Source organism: Phalangium opilio, unplaced genomic scaffold (genome assembly GCF_054372755.1).
Source record: "Phalangium opilio isolate 3A_F unplaced genomic scaffold, DU_Popi_V2 ptg000094l_1, whole genome shotgun sequence".
In the NCBI taxonomy this organism is placed as follows: Eukaryota; Metazoa; Arthropoda; class Arachnida; order Opiliones; family Phalangiidae; genus Phalangium; species Phalangium opilio.
Genome location: NW_028324199.1, coordinates 641,910 through 660,055, shown reverse-complemented (window position 1 = coordinate 660,055; position 18,146 = coordinate 641,910). Strand labels below are relative to the sequence as shown.

At 36.1% G+C, this 18,146-nt stretch overlaps 2 protein-coding genes across 2 annotated transcripts; one reads left to right on the top strand and one right to left on the bottom strand.

The window, feature by feature from the left end:
- Positions 1–2,681: 2,681 nt before the first annotated feature.
- LOC149637823 (uncharacterized) lies at positions 2,682–5,685 on the bottom strand. Its single transcript, XM_089850733.1, has 5 exons — positions 5,508–5,685; positions 3,966–4,906; positions 3,816–3,835; positions 3,402–3,726; positions 2,682–3,332 (listed from the first exon to the last, which is right to left on the bottom strand). The coding sequence occupies exons 1-5, from the start codon at positions 5,683–5,685 to the stop codon at positions 2,682–2,684; spliced, it is 2,115 nt and encodes a 704-aa protein (XP_089706859.1).
- A 4,026-nt stretch (positions 5,686–9,711) lies between these two features.
- Positions 9,712–11,535, top strand: LOC149637822 (uncharacterized). Its single transcript, XM_089850732.1, has one exon. The coding sequence runs from the start codon at positions 9,712–9,714 to the stop codon at positions 11,533–11,535; it is 1,824 nt and encodes a 607-aa protein (XP_089706858.1).
- The last annotated feature ends 6,611 nt before the right edge of the window (positions 11,536–18,146 follow it).

Genomic DNA, 18,146 nt, shown 5'->3' with positions numbered 1-18,146 from the left:
AATTTTCGTTTAAAACTGTCGCTAGGTTTCTCGAAGTCACTAAATTAACCACTGATGTTCAAAAAGAGCTGACTGGATTCTAATGTGGCATTATCACTAGAAATATGGAATTTTTCACACTTAGGTTTAACACGCTTCTGTCAGTACAGGTTATGTCAGTCTGACTCTGCGTATTCTTTAGTAAAGCAGTCACTTTTTCATTTTCTCTATGCGTTTCATTGGGGCTAGGCCCAAATACGATAGGGTGTGTACAAGGCTTAGTAGATAACAGACCTATATCTTCACTTTTCACTTGAGTGCACTTGAAAGAAACCTCTTTCAATGTAAGACCACATTGGGCGAATTGATTTTTCACTCCGACTAATTTTTTAAGAGGCATTTTTATTGCAATTGAAGGTTGTTTACTCGGATTCTTGTTAATCGAAAAACCGGCGACCAAAAACTACAGAGTCAGTGATGCCAGACTGCAAAAAAAAGTAAATCCTCTACCCAGCTCTTTAACTTTCCCTGTGGGACCACAATTTCCCTACCAGAAAACTACTTTTAGTGCTGTAATTGCTTTGAAGTAAGATTGGCTGCTCTAAACGGAGGAAAGTTCGAATACCACCAATCTTTTTTGACTTTATCTTTTACGCGTCGTCTGCTCAAGAGTTTTCTTTAAAAAAAACAGGAAAATGCGCTACAGACTTCAAATTCTACCCTAACTAACTGAAAAGGGTTGGTGAAAAGTATCATAATACCAGTTGCAGTTGGTAAAAAACAAAGATTTAGAGGAGAGATAGTTTTAAATTATAATTAATTGTCAGGGAGGTCCAAGAAGAAAAAGCTTCCTCGCAGCGATCCTCTGCTTGTTCAATGACATTCTGAAGCTTCTTGTGTGGTGCTTGATCTTAGTTTTGAAGCTTTGTTTTAGCATTTGTCAACTTTTCTTATTTTGACGATATACTTTATATTTTAATCGATTAATCTTTTAAATGCCCCGCCCAACGAGTAAGGATAACAATTAAAAATCGCCAAGTGTTTTCGAGACATCTGCCCCACTGCATGTTTACAAATCATGGAAAATTGGTTCAAGAGGTCTATGATTTATAATCTATTAATCCCCAAAAGGCAAATTTTGGACAAGTAGAATGGGGCTGGTTTTTATATCGCGGAAAAAGGTTGTAAGTACTTAATTTACAATTGTGACATAGGATATTAATTTTTTTTAAATATAATCGATTGTATCATACCTCTAATTAAATTTTCGGGACATTTGGGCCATTAGATCCAAAGATATAGTGCATTAAGTACTTAGTTTAAAATTATGACATTGGAACTAAATTTTTATTAAAATAATTATCCACTATTAAAGCTTGAATCCTTTTTAATATAATATAATAGATTGTAACATACCCCTCATTAAAATTTCAGGGCATTTGGACCACTAGATCTGAAGATATATTCAGTCTTAGCACTGAACCCATCATTTTGGCTATAAAAATAATTTTTTTAAAACAACCTATCCACTCTAGAAGCTTGAATCGCTTTTAGAATATTAAAACACGTCAAAAGACACGTCTAATTAAAATTTCAGCTCATTTCGATCAATAGGACAGAGGATCTGACCAAAAAACCTAACTCCTCCCATAGAACTTAATGTTAGTTTTCGCTGACTTCGAATTTCCCTCCTAGAATCCAAAAGTGGCAAGTTTTGGCCGATTTAACGGGCTTCTATAGCGCGAGCAGCTTACGTCGTGATGCGCGTGATCGAGTGGGCTATGCTGAAAGTCAACCCTTCAATATATCAATAAATATCGTCTTCTGCAGTATAGAAATCTAACTTTCCTTATCGCTAGCCATTTGGCCAATAACGGCGTGTGTGCGAGTTTTTCACGTGACTTTAAAGAATGGAGCGGCTGCTCTCTTTAATTTTTGAGTCAATTAATTGGATTTCAATCGTAATTAGAGAAATTATAATTTTTTTATCAATCATTTCGATATCTACTAAACGAGGCCGTTAATTTAAGGTCTAATGTTAGGTACCCTGAAGTTTTCCATATTTTATTTATTTATTTATTTATTTACCAGTTAGGTACAGGTAAGCCATTAGAGCTTGGTTAGTACAGCCAAGAGAGAGTAACGATATAGTGATACATTAGAAAAAAAAGATAAATAACAAAATAAAAACGATATGACTTCAGGTCAATTTGGGGTATTATTGAAGTGGGCCGATAACGCGAAATTTAGATTTATCTGAGAAGGAAATAATAGATTCAGGGAGTGCGTTCCAATCTGAGATGACAGTGTGGGTGAAATGATGTTGGCGGATAGACGTCAGGGCGCGTGGTTTTGAGAGTTTGAGGGAGTGGGTGCAGGATGGAAATAAGTTTCGACGTTAAGTGCCAATTTGTTGTTAAAGAAGTCATGAAGTAAATATAGATTGTTAATTTTGTGGCGAATAATGGCGGGATCAATTTTAAGTTTTTCTAATAGAGAAGAAGCAGGGAGTTTGTCTAATTTTTGGGTTAGTTTCGTAAATTTGTTATGGTCTTTCTGCAGGGCAGTAATACTAAGGGAGAAAGATGGTGTCCAAATAGGGGAGGCATAGTCTAAAATAGGCAGGGCCAATGCGTTGTTGAGTATTTAATGAGGGCTGGGGAACGGTTGTTAAAATTACGTCTAATTAAACCTGATAGGGATTAAATCCTTTTAGAGACTTTATTAGTGTGGGAGGTAAATTTAACGGTTGGGTCCATCGTAACGCCTAGGTCAGATTCAGACAGGGTAGCACGAATGGGTTGACCGTAGAGACGATAAGTATGCCGCGGGTTAGAGGATCCTAGGTGAAGTACAGCGCATTTAATAATATTGAAGCTGAGGCCATGGTCAGAGGCCCAAGCTTCTATGGAATCCAGGTTAGTTTGAAGGTTTATAGAGTTAGATGCGAATTTTATACGGGATGATAGCTTCGTGTCATCCGCAAAGAGCAAAACGTGCGAAAATTTAACAACACTAGGGAGGGAGTTGATAAATACATTAAAAAGTAATGGACCTAAAACTGAACCCTGGGGGACACCTTTCTCAATGGGGGCCCAGGGAGAGTGCTGACCCTGTGTGACAACTCTTTGGCGGCGGTCAGCCAAATAGTGGGATAACCATTTCAGAGCCTGGTCAGTAACTTCGGCTAGATAAAGAGCATGTAGTAATTTATCGTGGGGGAAACTATCGAAGGCTTTAGCGAGGTCGAGGTAGACGACATCAACGCCAAAGCCTTCATCTAACCAAGCAGTCCATTGATTGGTGGCTACGAGTAAGTTGGTTAAACATGAATGTTTGCACAGGAATCCATGCTGAGCTGGAGAGAAGAAATTTACACTATTGAGGTATTATTATAATTGGGTATGCACAAAGATCTCTACATTTTTGGCTTCTTGGTTGAGGGAGCTAATGGGGCGATAATTAGAGGCTTCTGTTTTAAGACCCTTTTTGTAGATAGGTGTAATATTCGCCTCCTTCCAAAGACCAGGTAAGATACCGGTAGAGAAGGTGGCAGATATTATACGTTCAAGTGGGGGACAGAGTTGTACAGCGAAGGTGCCAAGAATGTAAGGGTGTAGACCATCGGTGCCAGGAAATTTGATGGTTTTGAGAGAGAAGAATTCTACATAGAGCGGGCTGGGATGAATCAAATTGGGTAAGACGCAATAAAGTTGGAGAATCTTGAGGGGGTAGAAATGGTGGTACCTTGGGAGCAGAAACAGTAGAAGCAAAACAATCATTGAGTAAGGTGGCGTTGTCAGTGGCAGAGTGGGTAAAGGTACCAGAGGACTTACGTAGTTGGAGGGGAGGAAATCTAAATTTTCGGAACTTATTTATGTTAGCGTCAAAGGATTTAGGGTAAGAGGCTCTTTGGGAGACAAGAGTAGCTTCCTTCCTCCGGTTTGTGTTACGTATGTGGTTGGTTAATGCATTACGGGCCTTACCGTATTCAGCGAGACGGTAGCTACGATAAGGGGAGAGGCACATTGAGATTTGGACTTTCGAAGGCGACGCCAGGCGTTAACCTTAAAGTGGCGCGAACGCTTAGTGCGAGGGCATGGTTTTGAAGACTTAAAAAAGGTACGGAAGGGCACAAAGGCCTCAATACAAGACTGCACAACAGAATGGAAGGCACTCCAAAGGGAAACTAGGTTGTGTGAAGTAAGTAGTAAGTCCCAATTAACGGTCTCTAGGAATGCTAAGAACGAGGGTTTGTCACAACGAAAAAAATTACGAACGGGACGTTGCAGGTAATGAATATTAGACAGATTAGTAATAAACGCAACAATGTTGTGATCACTAGATCCAAACGGCGGGTTGGCAGTGGGATTGTATATGAAATTAGGGTCTGTACAGAGAATGAGGTCTAATAAAATATCGTCGGCAGAAAGGCCTCCATTGTGTGTGGTAAAAGATACAAATTGGGTTAAATCTAAGTGGGTTGTAGTTTCCAAATATGCACGAACATGAGGGCCGGCGCAAGGTAGGGTGGCATTCGATTTCCAATCAATTTTGGGGTAGTTAAAATCACCCAGTAATAGGAGGGTGATGTTGTGGGTTTCACAGTAATGGGTAATGTGTATTAAGAAATCTCGGAGACGGCCGTCATTGTCATAGGACGGAGAACGATATATTACACTGATTGTAACTAACATATGGGGAAGTGTCAGTAATACAGTTAGAATGTCTAGGCTATCATAATTTACACAATTTGGAGCGTAGTTGAAGGTGGATAGGTCTAATTGGCAAGTGGTTAGGGAATCTAGTAAGTAAAGCGCGACTCCACCTCCTGACGAGGTAATCCGATCACATCGGAAATTGTTGTAACGGTGGATGAAGTATTCACTATTAGAATGGTCATGAACCCACCAGGTTTCGGTAATAGCTGCGAAAATAGGTTTGGTTTGCGTAACCAACATATTGAATTCCGTAAATTTCACAATACCACATAAGCTCCGAGCGTTGATAAGGAGGCCCGTAGATTCTTCACAAGGGGGGAGGACATTGAAGTTAGGTGGATTAATGATTGTCACGGACGTAATGAGACAGTTTAGGTACATAGAGGGGCGCGGGATATAGGAGGGTGTAGTACCATCGAGAATGTCTAGTGAACCGGAGGACGATGGCACAGTAGCAGAATGGGGATGGACAGATTATGTAGGAGCAATCAATAGTTTTTTCCTTGGTGATGAAGTGGGTTGAAGTTAGGAACACCGTGATACGTGGATGCGGAGTAGCGATTCGAGTGAGCGAGGTAGTTCGACGGGAGCGGCGGCCCAGATGGGTAGGCAGGGAGAGGGAACGGCGGAGGTATTGATGAGCCCGGAAAAAAGGAGTTGGCACAAGGAAATGGAGAAGACTGGGCTTGAGATGGAAGAGCACCAAAATTGTAGACACGGGTGTAAACTGGGGAGAATGCACCCAGACATCCGAGGAATTTCTTCAGAAAGGGCATTACGAGTGGACCTGGATAACTAGATTCCCACGGCCTTGGTCACGGAGGAGCTTTAACTGGGAACGGAGCTCCTTATGCTTTTGGCGTGTTTCTGGCGTCCTGTCCACAGTATAGGAGTAGGGAAAGCCGTAGGAACTGTCGGCTTTCAAGTCGCGAAGACTGCTCATATTTTGCTTATTTTTCCACTCTTTTTTCAACTTCTGTACCATTTCTTCATATTCCTCGTCCTTTAATATTGGACCTTTAAAGTTGTCCCTTGAAAAACTATTCCAGAAATTTTTTTATAAAACATAACTTATATTTCCTCAGTTTTGCTGTTTTATTTTCTTATGAATTTTGATCTTGGCTCTGGCGTTAGATCTTGAAGCCGTACTTTTGGAGCCGCTTGTTGAGATTTCACTTGACGAACTTTCCTTTAAATCAGCTACTGAAATGTTAGCTATTCCAGTAAATCCTCTAAACTTTTTGGTCGAAGTTTCATCTACTCCCTTTCGTTGCTTCGCTCCTTCCTTTCTGATTCGTTGGCTTAAACATTTTGTGAATTCTCGCTACAATGAGAAAGAATTAATAGCGTGAAATATTTTATTTTTTATTTTTCAAAAGTCAGAAAGAAGAGAAAAACAAATAATATATTTTAACTAAAAATTACTTGCCCAGAGTGTTACGCCTCCCATTTTTAGTTTCGGATATTTTTCCGTCATAGACATTCCCAGCTTAGCGTAAGCCATTTGCCAATACATTTTTGGGTCGTTAACATAAAAAAGGGCGCATTCTCCAATGAATGTTGTCCAAAACCCTTTTTGGAAGAGCCGATTTAGTTAAAGTTGAAAAAACTGGAAGATCCGACGATAGGAGTCCACCTTGCATATTCAGTACTTCAGTTGAATATTATTCGCTTTCTGTAAAAAGTTAAGCTAGGTTTATTAATTTGATGAGGGTTATGCCTCGCATTTCATAATAGTACCGTTTGCAGTGGCCCCTTTGGCGCTCAATATTTCCGTTTGATTTTCAAAATCGTCTAATTTTACACTTTCATCTGAAGTTGGATAAACAACTTCTTTGCTTGTTTGATAAAATATCAACGATTGAAAATGAATAAAGTAGAAAATAAAAACTCACATCTTTCATGCTTAATTGGAGAACATCCGCAGTAATTGCACATATTGCATTCATTATTTAGTCTTTCGTAACTATCACATTCTCCAACACAATCTTTACACCTTCCTCTATAAATACCTCTACTACCTAATTTAAATTTTGAAAAAGTAGTATATACAATTTTCGTTTTATTATAAAGTTGTTATATATTATTTAAATATTTTGGGTAGTTGTATCAATTAAGTTTAAAAATAATAGAAGTAGATAAGAATTGTATATAGGTTTATACTGTTTGCAAATAGCTAGAGCTTTGTTTACTACATATAAACTTTCCTTAACCCTCCTAAAGGAAAGGGGCCAAGGATAATCAAGGTTATTTCTTTGTAGTACAGCCTTATCATTGTCAAATTCAACATGATATGCATTTAAATTTGGAGTGTATTGCACAATATTAGCAGTTACAATTATAAAAAAAGGAATCTTCAATGGCCAAAATCTTATCCAAAACTGCAAAGCAGTCGTTTTATCCTCTAAATGAGATAAAGAAAGCCCTATTCCAGGCCTGTACACGTGCCCATGAATGACACTGAGCTTAGATATAGAAGGGTGTGGCGTTTGCATAATTAGCACTGACACTGTACTTTACATATGAACTTTATTATGAGTCATTTTAAATACGGTTTGTTTAACTAAAAAATTTTTTCTTTCAAAACGTATGATATATATAAAATAGCCAACTTCATGGATGCTACAACTTTAATGAAAATTTTATTGCTATTTAATTTACTCAAGTGTAAGCTAGAAAATAAGTAGCGTTGATTATAAAAAGTAAACCTTTAGACCATTTTTTAGAAAACGTAAAAGTAGGCAAAAATAATCGTTAGTGTTATCACAAAAAAATATATTGATCTACTGATAAGAGATTTCGTTAGTTGTAATTTTGTACTTGATAATTAGATTGGAATGTTCGAGTCCTGAATACGTTTCTATGTAACAACGCGCCTATTTAATCCTGACTAGTCATACTTTGACAATAAACCATTTTAAGTAATTAATCACGAGTTATGTTTTTAATTAACGGCACACGTCAACGCAGTAACACTCTCTCCGCAACGGCTAAGGGAAGAGACAGTTTACACAAGTTGTTTAGTTTGTCTTTGCACAATACATAAAAGTTGTGTTTGTGATTTTTTTACAACTTTAAAGATAATTGTTTGTCTACAATTTTGAAAATAATTATTGATCACAACTTTAAAGATTGTTCGTTCACATTTTGCAAGATTATGGATTGTTCGCAGCTATAAAGATTATTGTTTGTTCAGCAATAAATAAATAATTTTGTACCCGTGAACTAGATTTAATAGTGCTCAATTAGACGTCGTGATATAAGGATTCCAGTTAAAGTTGCTCTTTAATTCTAATTGCATTCCTTCAATAGTGTTAACGAGTGTAAAACTTCACGCATAAACGTATTTTCGACTCCAGTATTTGACACATAAACACGTAGTGTTCTCAGGGGGAAAGTGATAGCAAACCCCTATAGTCATTCCACCGATAGAATCTAGAACGACCTGAGAAAACCGCCTAAACAAGTGTCACCTACATCAATGATGTAGCAATTTCTTACCTTATTTTCTCATTGCTAATCATGTCAGCTACTAAACAGATAGGCTTGATCACAAGAAATAAAACATATGTTACAATATACTATAATTCATTTGTTTCCTTAGAACCAGTACAATAATGCTACGAAAACATACAACTTCAATAATTATCATCAGGCAGACAAACTTTTCCATGAATTCCTCTTGTTTCCGAAAGGGAGGTATATTGTTTCCAGTGTTTACATAAATAATTTTGCCAATGGACATAAATTTTGTTTTTCTCTATTTCAGGGTAAATATTACGTTCATTCCTGTGAGGGAAAGAAATTGCAAGCAGGTAATGTTTTCCTACAGAAATCGCTTGTGTAAAGTGGTATTCATTTTTTGTTTCGTTTTAGAACTTCGATCTTGAAATTGAGTATCGAAGACTTGACACTTCTTGCGTTTATTCAATGGAAAAACATAATGAAACTTGCACGCACCTATTTTGGCACACAGAGCACAACATGCTCTCGTATTTCCGCGAAGGCGAAAACCGAATATCATTGACCGGAGTCCTCGAAGTTTTTCGTCCTCAAGCATGTTTGTTCTCCAATTTTTTTTACTGGTCAGCAGGTGGATGAATATGATAAGAACTCCGTTTTCCAAAATTTCACCTTTCGTATATCAACGAGCAGAAGCGAACCATTTATTCATTCAAGGTTTTTTTTTCTTTTGACTTTAGATGTGGATTTTTTTTTACTCTTTTCCTCATCTTGGTCAATTCGAAACTTTGGTATCTCCTGTTTGCGTATGCCAATAGATTTCTGCCCGGACTACGACTGGTTTCTTTTATCGTAGCTAACAAATGCGAAACTACCAAGAAGTTTGTATTTGTGATCTATTTCGTCGGTTGTTTTTTTTTGGTAGAAAACTTCAAGGCCAACCTGGCGACAAAATTGACGGTGCACATTGATCGCAACATAAATAACTTTGACGATATCTTGAAATACCCGGACTTGCGTATTCTTTTACATGATGCGGTAGCCAGTTACGGTTATGTTAAGGTATACAGTGGCTTCAAGCAGGGTTGTTTGATTTAAATCAGTTTGATTAAAATCACCGATTTAAATCATGATTTAAATCAAGCGATTTTTTTAAAAAAATCGTCTGATTAAAATCAAATATTTTCTTTTTTCAAAAAATGTTTTCTAAAATTCCAACAAATTGTTTAAGAAACTTAACTAGAAAAGGCCTATTATTAAAAATCAAAAACAGTCATAGTTTGCCATATTTCGGTTTCGTCACTCGTATATACATGGTAACTTTTAAGTTTTAGTTTCGGGTTCTGTCTATCGAGCATCGTGTTGTGCCACGTTTTGTTTTAGTTTTAGGTTCAGTCTGTCCAGTCTTGTTGTGGATACTTTAAAGTTTTAGTTTTGGAATTTGGTGGAGTGGACACGTTAAAGTTTAAACTAAGTTTATAGGTGGGGTAGGGCTAAGTAAAGTCTGTATTAGTTTTTCGAGTGTTAAGGTTTCTGTGATTAATTCACCATGTCAGTCGGCAGAAAACGCGATGTTATTTGGCATAGTTTTATTAGGATAGAAAATCCAGATAGGAGGGGATGTAGAGCGAAATGCATAGAATGTGGCATCGAAATGGAAGGCTTGGTAACTCGTCTTAAAAATCATAAAGCGAAATGCGCTGTAGTTTCTGCTTCCACAAGTCACGCGAATGAAAGCATTAATGAACAATTCGATGATGAAAATCCTGGATCAGTGGACATAAGTTTTCTTGAAAATCCAAACCCACCAAATGCTCAAACTCCCTCGACTAGTGTAATAAGTGTGGTTCCTACAGTAAAAAGACAAAAGATTGAAAAGACTACCCCTGGTCAACCTCAGAAAACTATAGATCAGCATTTTGTCAAAACTACTTTGAAACAGAAAAGAGACATTGATGAGCAGTTGGCACGGGGAATTTTTGCCACAAACACTTCATTTAGAATGATTGAGCATCCTGAAATTAAATTAGCTTTACATAAGCTACGACCTGGATATATTCCACCCAGTCGACAGGAGATTGCTGGACCCCTTCTGGACTTAACATTTGAGAAAGAAATGATGAACTGTAAATCGACTCTTAAAGATCAAGTTGTCTGCCTTAGTTTGGATGGATGGTCAAATGTGCACAGCGAGCCTATAATATGTTTAACCGCCACTACTGGTAATGGAGAGTTGTTTTTAATTAAGTCTATCGACACCACCGGAAAATCGCATACCAGTGAATACTTAGAAGAAATCACAAGAGAAGCGATAGAGGAATTCGAGCGCGATTATGAAGGCAGAGTACGTAGCGTAGTCACCGACAATGCAGCAAATATGGGTAAAATGAGATCAATGCTGATGGATTCCAACCCTTTAAATAACATTAATGTTATTACTTATGGATGTTCAGCTCATATTTTGAACCTTTTAGCTAAAGACTTAAATAATCCTAGTGTAACGAAACAGGTGTTGCAGGTGGTTAAGTACTTTAGAAATAATCATTTCGCTTTATCAAAAATGAAAATGAAAAACCTAAAATTATTAGTATTACCAATAGAAGTTCGATGGAATTCTATGGCTAAGTGTTTGGAAGTCTATTTAGAAAACTGGCCTGAACTGGTTAAAATATGCGAAGAAAATAAAGGGGAAATAGATTCAGTTATAGCTAGCAAAATTAAAAATCAGGGAATTAAAAGAAACGCAGAAGATTTACTGTCAATTTTGAAACCAATTTCCATAGCTCTAGATAAGGCTCAAAGCAATAATTGTACAATTTCTCATGTTGTAAAAATATGGAAAGATTTAGAGTCTCAGTGTTTAGAAATTGTTGCAATGAATGGGTGTAAAAACCTAATGAAGAAGTTTAGAAGTCGGTATGACATGGCATTAACTCCGGCTCATTTCTTGTCCTACATTATCGACCCAAAATGCGATGATAGTAATTTAACTGATGAAGAGAGACAGTCGGCCATGGATTTTGCTGAAAATGATCTGCATGGTTTCAATGAATACGTTGTTAAGTTCCAACTAAAATTGGATCCATTTAAGCAATATATGTTTAAGGAAAATGTCGTGACGACTATTAAAGCTGTAGATTTTTGGGTCGCGCACAAAAATTACCTTCCTAAAAACGCTTTTGAAACAGCATTGCAACTACTAACTGCAATAGCCTCATCAGCTGGTACCGAAAGGATTTTCAGCACTTTCGGTTTGGTACAGAGTAAGCTTCGAAATAGGCTAGGGAATGAAAGAGCGGCCAAACTTGTTTTTTTGTACAAGCATTTGAATAACAATAAGAATCAGAATGACTCTGTAGAAATTATCGAATAGCTTAATAAATGTAATGTTCCTTAATTTGCTTTTGTTTATTTTGGCTCTAAAACTTTCTTTTGGGTGATTAATAGCTAGTAATTCAATAAAAATCAAATAAATCAAAAAAATCAAATAAATCAATAAAAATCATAAAAATCCGATTTAAATCAAAAAAATCGATTTTATTGATTTTTTTGAAAAAATCAAAAAAATCAACAACCCTGGCTTCAAGTTTAGTGCCACGTTAAATTCTGTGTTTTTTTTTGAAGTGAGGTATCATAATCCCTGTTATCCTCATTTTAATTTCGGTAATAGTAAAGCTCCGTTCCCACTTGACGGAAACAATGTGTAAGTACCTCTGTGGTAAAAAATCTATCGCAGAGCGCGACCGAAACAGAATCGGTGTTCTATTTTTTACTCAGAGGCCCACGTAAAATTATTTTGATAACCAATCAAAACTCTTTTCGAGATGAAGCTTCTTTTGACGTCATAATAAAGAAAACTTTTTATCCCCTTTTTGAGTTTTTTTTTAATTCGCCAGCCGCCATTGCCATATTTGCATGTTACAACCTTTTAGTTTGAACTCTAACCAGATTTGATCGCACTCTAACCAGATTTGATCGCTATTGCCGTTTTTGTGTGTTCTAAACTTTTAAATCTGCATCTTTCTGACCTGTATTTGGTAGAAGTAAGCTCCCTAATTAAGATACCATCAAGAAAAGATCAAAGGCCAAGGCTAAAGTTCTTGTGGCTCCAAATCCAGATTCCAACTCGAGCCACGTGACTACTGGTCGATTGCGCTTTTCTGTCGGAGTTCGACCGTATAAGCGAGCGTCAAAGGCCTGCGTAAAAGACATATTTTCGGTTTTTATTTTCGGTCAAGAGGGACATGACAAACTCCAGGTCATTGGTCCAGAAAGAGGCATAGACCAGAGCCCATAAAACCTTATCATGTCAACTTAGCTTGAAATTAATTCGGAAAATTCTACGTTGAGTACAAAATAAATCTCCACTAACAGGTAACTCGAAAGAATATTTTTAAAGAATACAAAATAAGATTGAAGGAATTGATGAAGGTGGAGAAGTATAGCTTGAATCCTATCTTCAACAAGGGAAACGCAGTTTTTATCAGCAGTCTAACTCATCTGGAATATTTCTGTCTTCATGGATACAAACAGAATAAGGCATTACATTATGGGAAAGACCCTTTCTTTTTGATGTTTGACTGTATTACAATGTCAAATAAAGCATCAACTTTCATCAAAAGCGTGATAAACACGAGGTAAAATATTCTACTGATAATAAAGGAATATGTATATCATAAGTTGGGAAGATCTCTTTTCTTCAAAACTACAAAGTGGAAAGCCAAAACGGTAGCTTGAAAAATTCCTTAACATGAATGAGCAACCGCTGCTATTCGAAAGCGTTCAAATTAGGCAAAATATAGATCCTTTCTAAAAGAAAGGGGTAAACAGAGCCTCTTGTTAGAACACCTTATTTTCTAAATATCAGACCTCCGGTGTGTGGATCCAAAGACGTTAAATATGGGAAAAGACTAAAGGTGGACTGGTAACTTTGAAGCCGCAGCTAACGTCTGTGGATCCAGATTCCGATTGTTCCTTTTTAACCCTATATAAAGCAAACGATACAGCGAATCTTCTTTTGAAACGTGTCCATGAAAAGTATTCTCAAGTGCAAAAGACGAACTTTCAGTTTATTATACGCTTTTACAGAAAATACGGTTACTGGGCGAAAACGTCAAGCGGAGATACTTTTGGTAACCAGAACATGCTTCAATATTTTTACATCTTGAGTTCTCGAACCTAACGTACTAAGCGCGCTCGATGGCAAAAGAATAAATATATACACACATATATTAAAAGAAACGCCTCCGTCAAGGGGGCGAAAGAGTGCCAGGTAATACCCGTCCCATCAATTTCCTACCCTTTTCAAGCCGACCGACTTTCAAACGGAAGGGTCCGGCGTCAGGTGGATAACGAGACGAATGTAACTTGGACCTGTCACGTACATTTTAGGTACCCGCGTTTATGCTTTCTTGATGGGGCCACGATTTCTTCCACTGTCCTTTTAGTAAAGGATATAATCACAAGAGCTAAGCCTAGTTACCTTATCCGGTATTTCTTTTATTTTGCGTACTGATGAAATATGCAATAATATAATTGGCTGAATCGTGGAGAAATTCTAAGGTAAAAAGTATTGTATAATATGAAAACCCCAATTATCACAGTTGTAAAATGTTTTAGACTTGGAGTTTTAGAATTACGAAGTTTTCTAAAACACATTTAAGGTCTTTAAAATCTTAACACTTAAAACAATATATGTTGAGTACAGTACGCAGCGACTCACAGCCCCATTCACAGTACTCAATGAAATGAACAAGAACAATAACAATAAGGCCAGTAAAGCGTGGGTTAAAAAAGTTTTTTAAAAAAAATTACTTATCTAAAACTGTTACGTGATTGTGCGAGAACTCGACTCGCATTATCAGCTACGTTAAAATGGTAGAAACGACATACAAAGGTTACTTTTTAGTTATAATATAATATTTGTAATTATAATTCTCCTCCCTGGTCTTTCACCATGATATGAGAGTCAGTTGATATTTGAATTTTGTTCGGTTCTTTTCCTTCACAAAATTACACGTGTTGTCATAGGAAAGCGAACTCGCGCACTATTGAAAAGATTTCAATGACACTCCAGGTACTTATTGCTAATGTAATTCTGCTATTCAAATTGCAGAATTATGCATTATTGGGAAACTGGACATCAAATTCAAGCAAATTTCCTTCTGAACCAACAACGTTGCTCGAGATATCTGATTCAACAAAGAAATATGGAATTTTCGAAGACGTCCTTCCATGATATCAGCGTCATATTTGTAGTGTTCGCGGCTTTGACCATGCTGTCCATCTTGGCCTTGAGTTGTGAAATCTGGTACGGTTCGAAGAAATCAAGCTTGGAGTGGGCTTTCAGAGAAATGGAACTGGATACGTATTCCGGTTAAGTTATGAAATTGCCTTTTCTGTAACTATAATTTATTCAAGTTTATTTTGTCCACATAAGTTCAAGTTTATACTTCTCAAAGTTTCCATTCCTTTATTGATTCACTTGATTATGCGTGCTACTACACTTGGCATTTTTATTTTTTGCAGCAAGAAGCTCCATATATAGTTCATTCTCCCTTTGAGCAACTATAAAATAGTGCTCCCACCTACATCTAACATTTTCAGTTTTACATTTGAATTTCCTAAATTTTATTAAGGTTGACTTTCCTCACAAAAATAATCAAATTTATTTTTTGAATATAACGTTCAGAATTAAACTTTTTGATAAAAGATAAAATATGAGGTGGGTCTCCAGCAAACGAGCAAACGTTTTTAGGAATTCCCCGGTCTCTTATTTCCAATATGGAATTTTCGCACATCAAATCCGATACTGGCTTTTCAGAAATGCTTTTAGGCTTAACGACCCTCATTTGATTAGTTTGGTAATATTTGCGCTAAAGACTGACACATTATGGGAGCGTTGGTAATGTTTTAACAAAAATGAAAAGAATTTTAATAATTTACGTTTACATTCAAAACAATTCATAGTTAAGAATAATACCGTATTACCATAACATCGTCCAAGATTCACAATTTTGTAAAAAACTGGTAGCGTGTTTAAAACAAACCCCGTTACATTTTTGGATGTAGACAGTAAATATTCCCTTAAGTGGAACAATAAATATTGTTGAATATTTTTAGTTTTGCAGGTCACAATGATGTAATTTTTTTTGCTTTTGACGCGGAAGTTCAAACCATCTCAAATAGTGCACTTTTGACATTGCCCAACTTTAAGGCTAGAAATGTAGAGTACAACTATGTTGCAGCGATTAAACCTTTTATGGGACTATGTGACACCTAAAGTCTGTTTCACACTTAGAGGTTCGAAAACCTACCAGATTTAATTGTAAATTAATAATCATGAACCTGATTACATCCACTGTTTCCTTACTTTCTCTGTGAACCAACTTGAAGATGGTTTGGAGTTTAGTTTCTGCTCTTTAGGATATTGTCAATTGGGATAAAGCTAGTTTTAAGTACACAGGTTAGCTTTTTGCAACACCAAATAAAAAATATATTTATATATTTAATACTATCCCACAAATACCGAAACCACCCTATTCGATTGAGAATTGTAAGAACCTTTGCAGACAGTATTTATTAGGGCGTTTTAAAGTCTGAGCCAAGACTGTCGAAATCGCTACTTACAGTGAGTGAAGGTATTTCAAAACTAACTAGGCAAGCCAGTTCTGAACTGATTCGCATGTTCAAACATTGCTTAACAGAATTGTCATCATAATCAATAAACATTGGGCTTCGTGTTTTTCCCACTACCTAAAAAGTGTCTCAAACCATAATTGAGTCAAAGACCATATTCCCTTAGTTCCCGCTTGTATCAGTCAACAGAAAACGAAATTTGTAAACTCATCAAAATTCTAACGGAACTTCATGATTAAAATATCCAGTTATTGTTCACATAAGAACTTACTAAGCGTGTGTCTTAAGCGTAAATTTGAGCTTTTTGAAATTCCACTTGGTAAATCTGCACTGTAAAGTAACGTGTATTAGTTAATTCTAGGTGACTCTACACTTTCAAAAAATTATGGTGCCTAAATAATGTTGTAGTTTTGTACAATTTATTCTGCACTATTTGTACACCTTGACCGGGTGTTGAAATGGTATGAAAATAGCGCGATATATTATTAAAACCATAAGCTATAATGAATGGTGCGAAAAATGGATTCAATAAACATCATTCGATAAAAGGTGCTCAATGCATTAAAATAACACCGTCGATTATATCATTAAATAGTGTTAAAATAATATGAAAATGGAGAAAAAATTTTAAAAACCATTTCCTTAGATAAAAGATGTAAAAAAAGGCTAAAAAAACTCCGTTCGTTAAAAGGTGCGCTAATGGTACCTAAATTAAATAATAAAACACCTTTGAGCACCACAATGAAAAGTTTTAAACTTATTTGAAAGTGAAGCTGAATTGTTAAATGCCACTAAATAAAAGATGTAAAGAAGAAACACCATTTATTAAATGAAATTTAAAAAGTGCATCGTAGAGTAAATAGAAATGGAGTGAATTAGGACTTTAAATAGGGCAAATAGAGGTTTGAATTGGTGTATATAAAGGCTTGAAATGTGAGTGAATGTGGACTTGAAATGGGGTAAACATTTATTTGAATTAGGTAAATGGGGGCTTCAAATATGGTAATTAGGGCTTTGAAATGGTGCAAATAGGAACTTTCAAGGGAGTAAATAGAGGTTTGAAACAGTGGTAATAAGGGGCTTGAAACGAGGTAAAAAAGACTAGAATGGGGTATATAAGAACTGGAAATGGGATAAATATGAACTTGAAATGGTGTAAATATGGGCTTGTTTTAAAAACCAAAATTTTTGCTAATTATAGAAAAATTAAATACTTAACACCTATTCCCTCCATTTTTTAGTAGTTTGACATGCTTGGCGCAATATTTCCTACCTTTAACACGATTAAACTTAGAAGTGATATTAGAAGTTCGGCAGATTTTCTTAAAAAGCACTGTTAGTGTTGCATAAATGCTTAATTTGGCAATAATATTTGTAAATAGCGTGAATTGACTCTCAGGGTTGGCAAAAATCCGGATTGTTCTGGAAAAGAGCACTGGTAAGGTTTTTTTTCTGGTTTAAACCGGATTTTATTAGGGCTTTTTTAAAAAGAAGAAAATTATTCTCTTGTGCATAAATTTGGCATATTTCTTTAACTTTTATTGCGACAGTTCTCTTCTGCTAGGCTGTCTGATTTAGAATCATTTTGAATGCACATATCGTAAAATATAATCGAATGTAGGACATAATACCCTGGCAAATGCATAAAAATCCCCCGGACAATATCCCCTTCAGAGTAAAAAAGGACATAATCCTCTGGAATATGCGACAAAATCCAGACCCCAATGCACGGTATAAAATCGAAATGAAGGTTTATAAGGAAAGAAAACATAAAAGCATGTTTTATAGGAGAATAATAAGCACTCCCCTGCTTCATCAATAAAAACAAAATTATTACAAATGCTACAATTTTACTAACCCAATCGAATTTAGTTTCCGACTAAACTACACCATGGAGAGTTCCAAAATAATAGTGAACTAGTTGGGAAACCAAAATAAACCTCTCCTAGTCGAGACGAGGGTAACATTTTCAGTGAAAAATTACTTTTAAAACAGAAGTCAATCAGCCAATGAGAAAAACCGGAAATAAATATCATAAATCACATATTTCCAAGTGCATTTGTAAAGGTTAAAGTGTCAAATCTTTTACAACATAACCACAATAATCCCTTTATAGGACATAATATCTATCACTTAAATGTGTATTTAGCATTCGGCTCAATCTATACCGTTAAGACCTCCTAACGATGACATGAAAGAAGGCCAATTTTGGTATCTAAATATTAACCAAATCGTAACAACACTTATTTAATTAAAGATAAAGTATTAACATCCATGTTATTAGTGGAGTCTAAATTTATGTTTACACTATATATAAATGTAGTAAAGCTGAATTAAAAAGTAAAC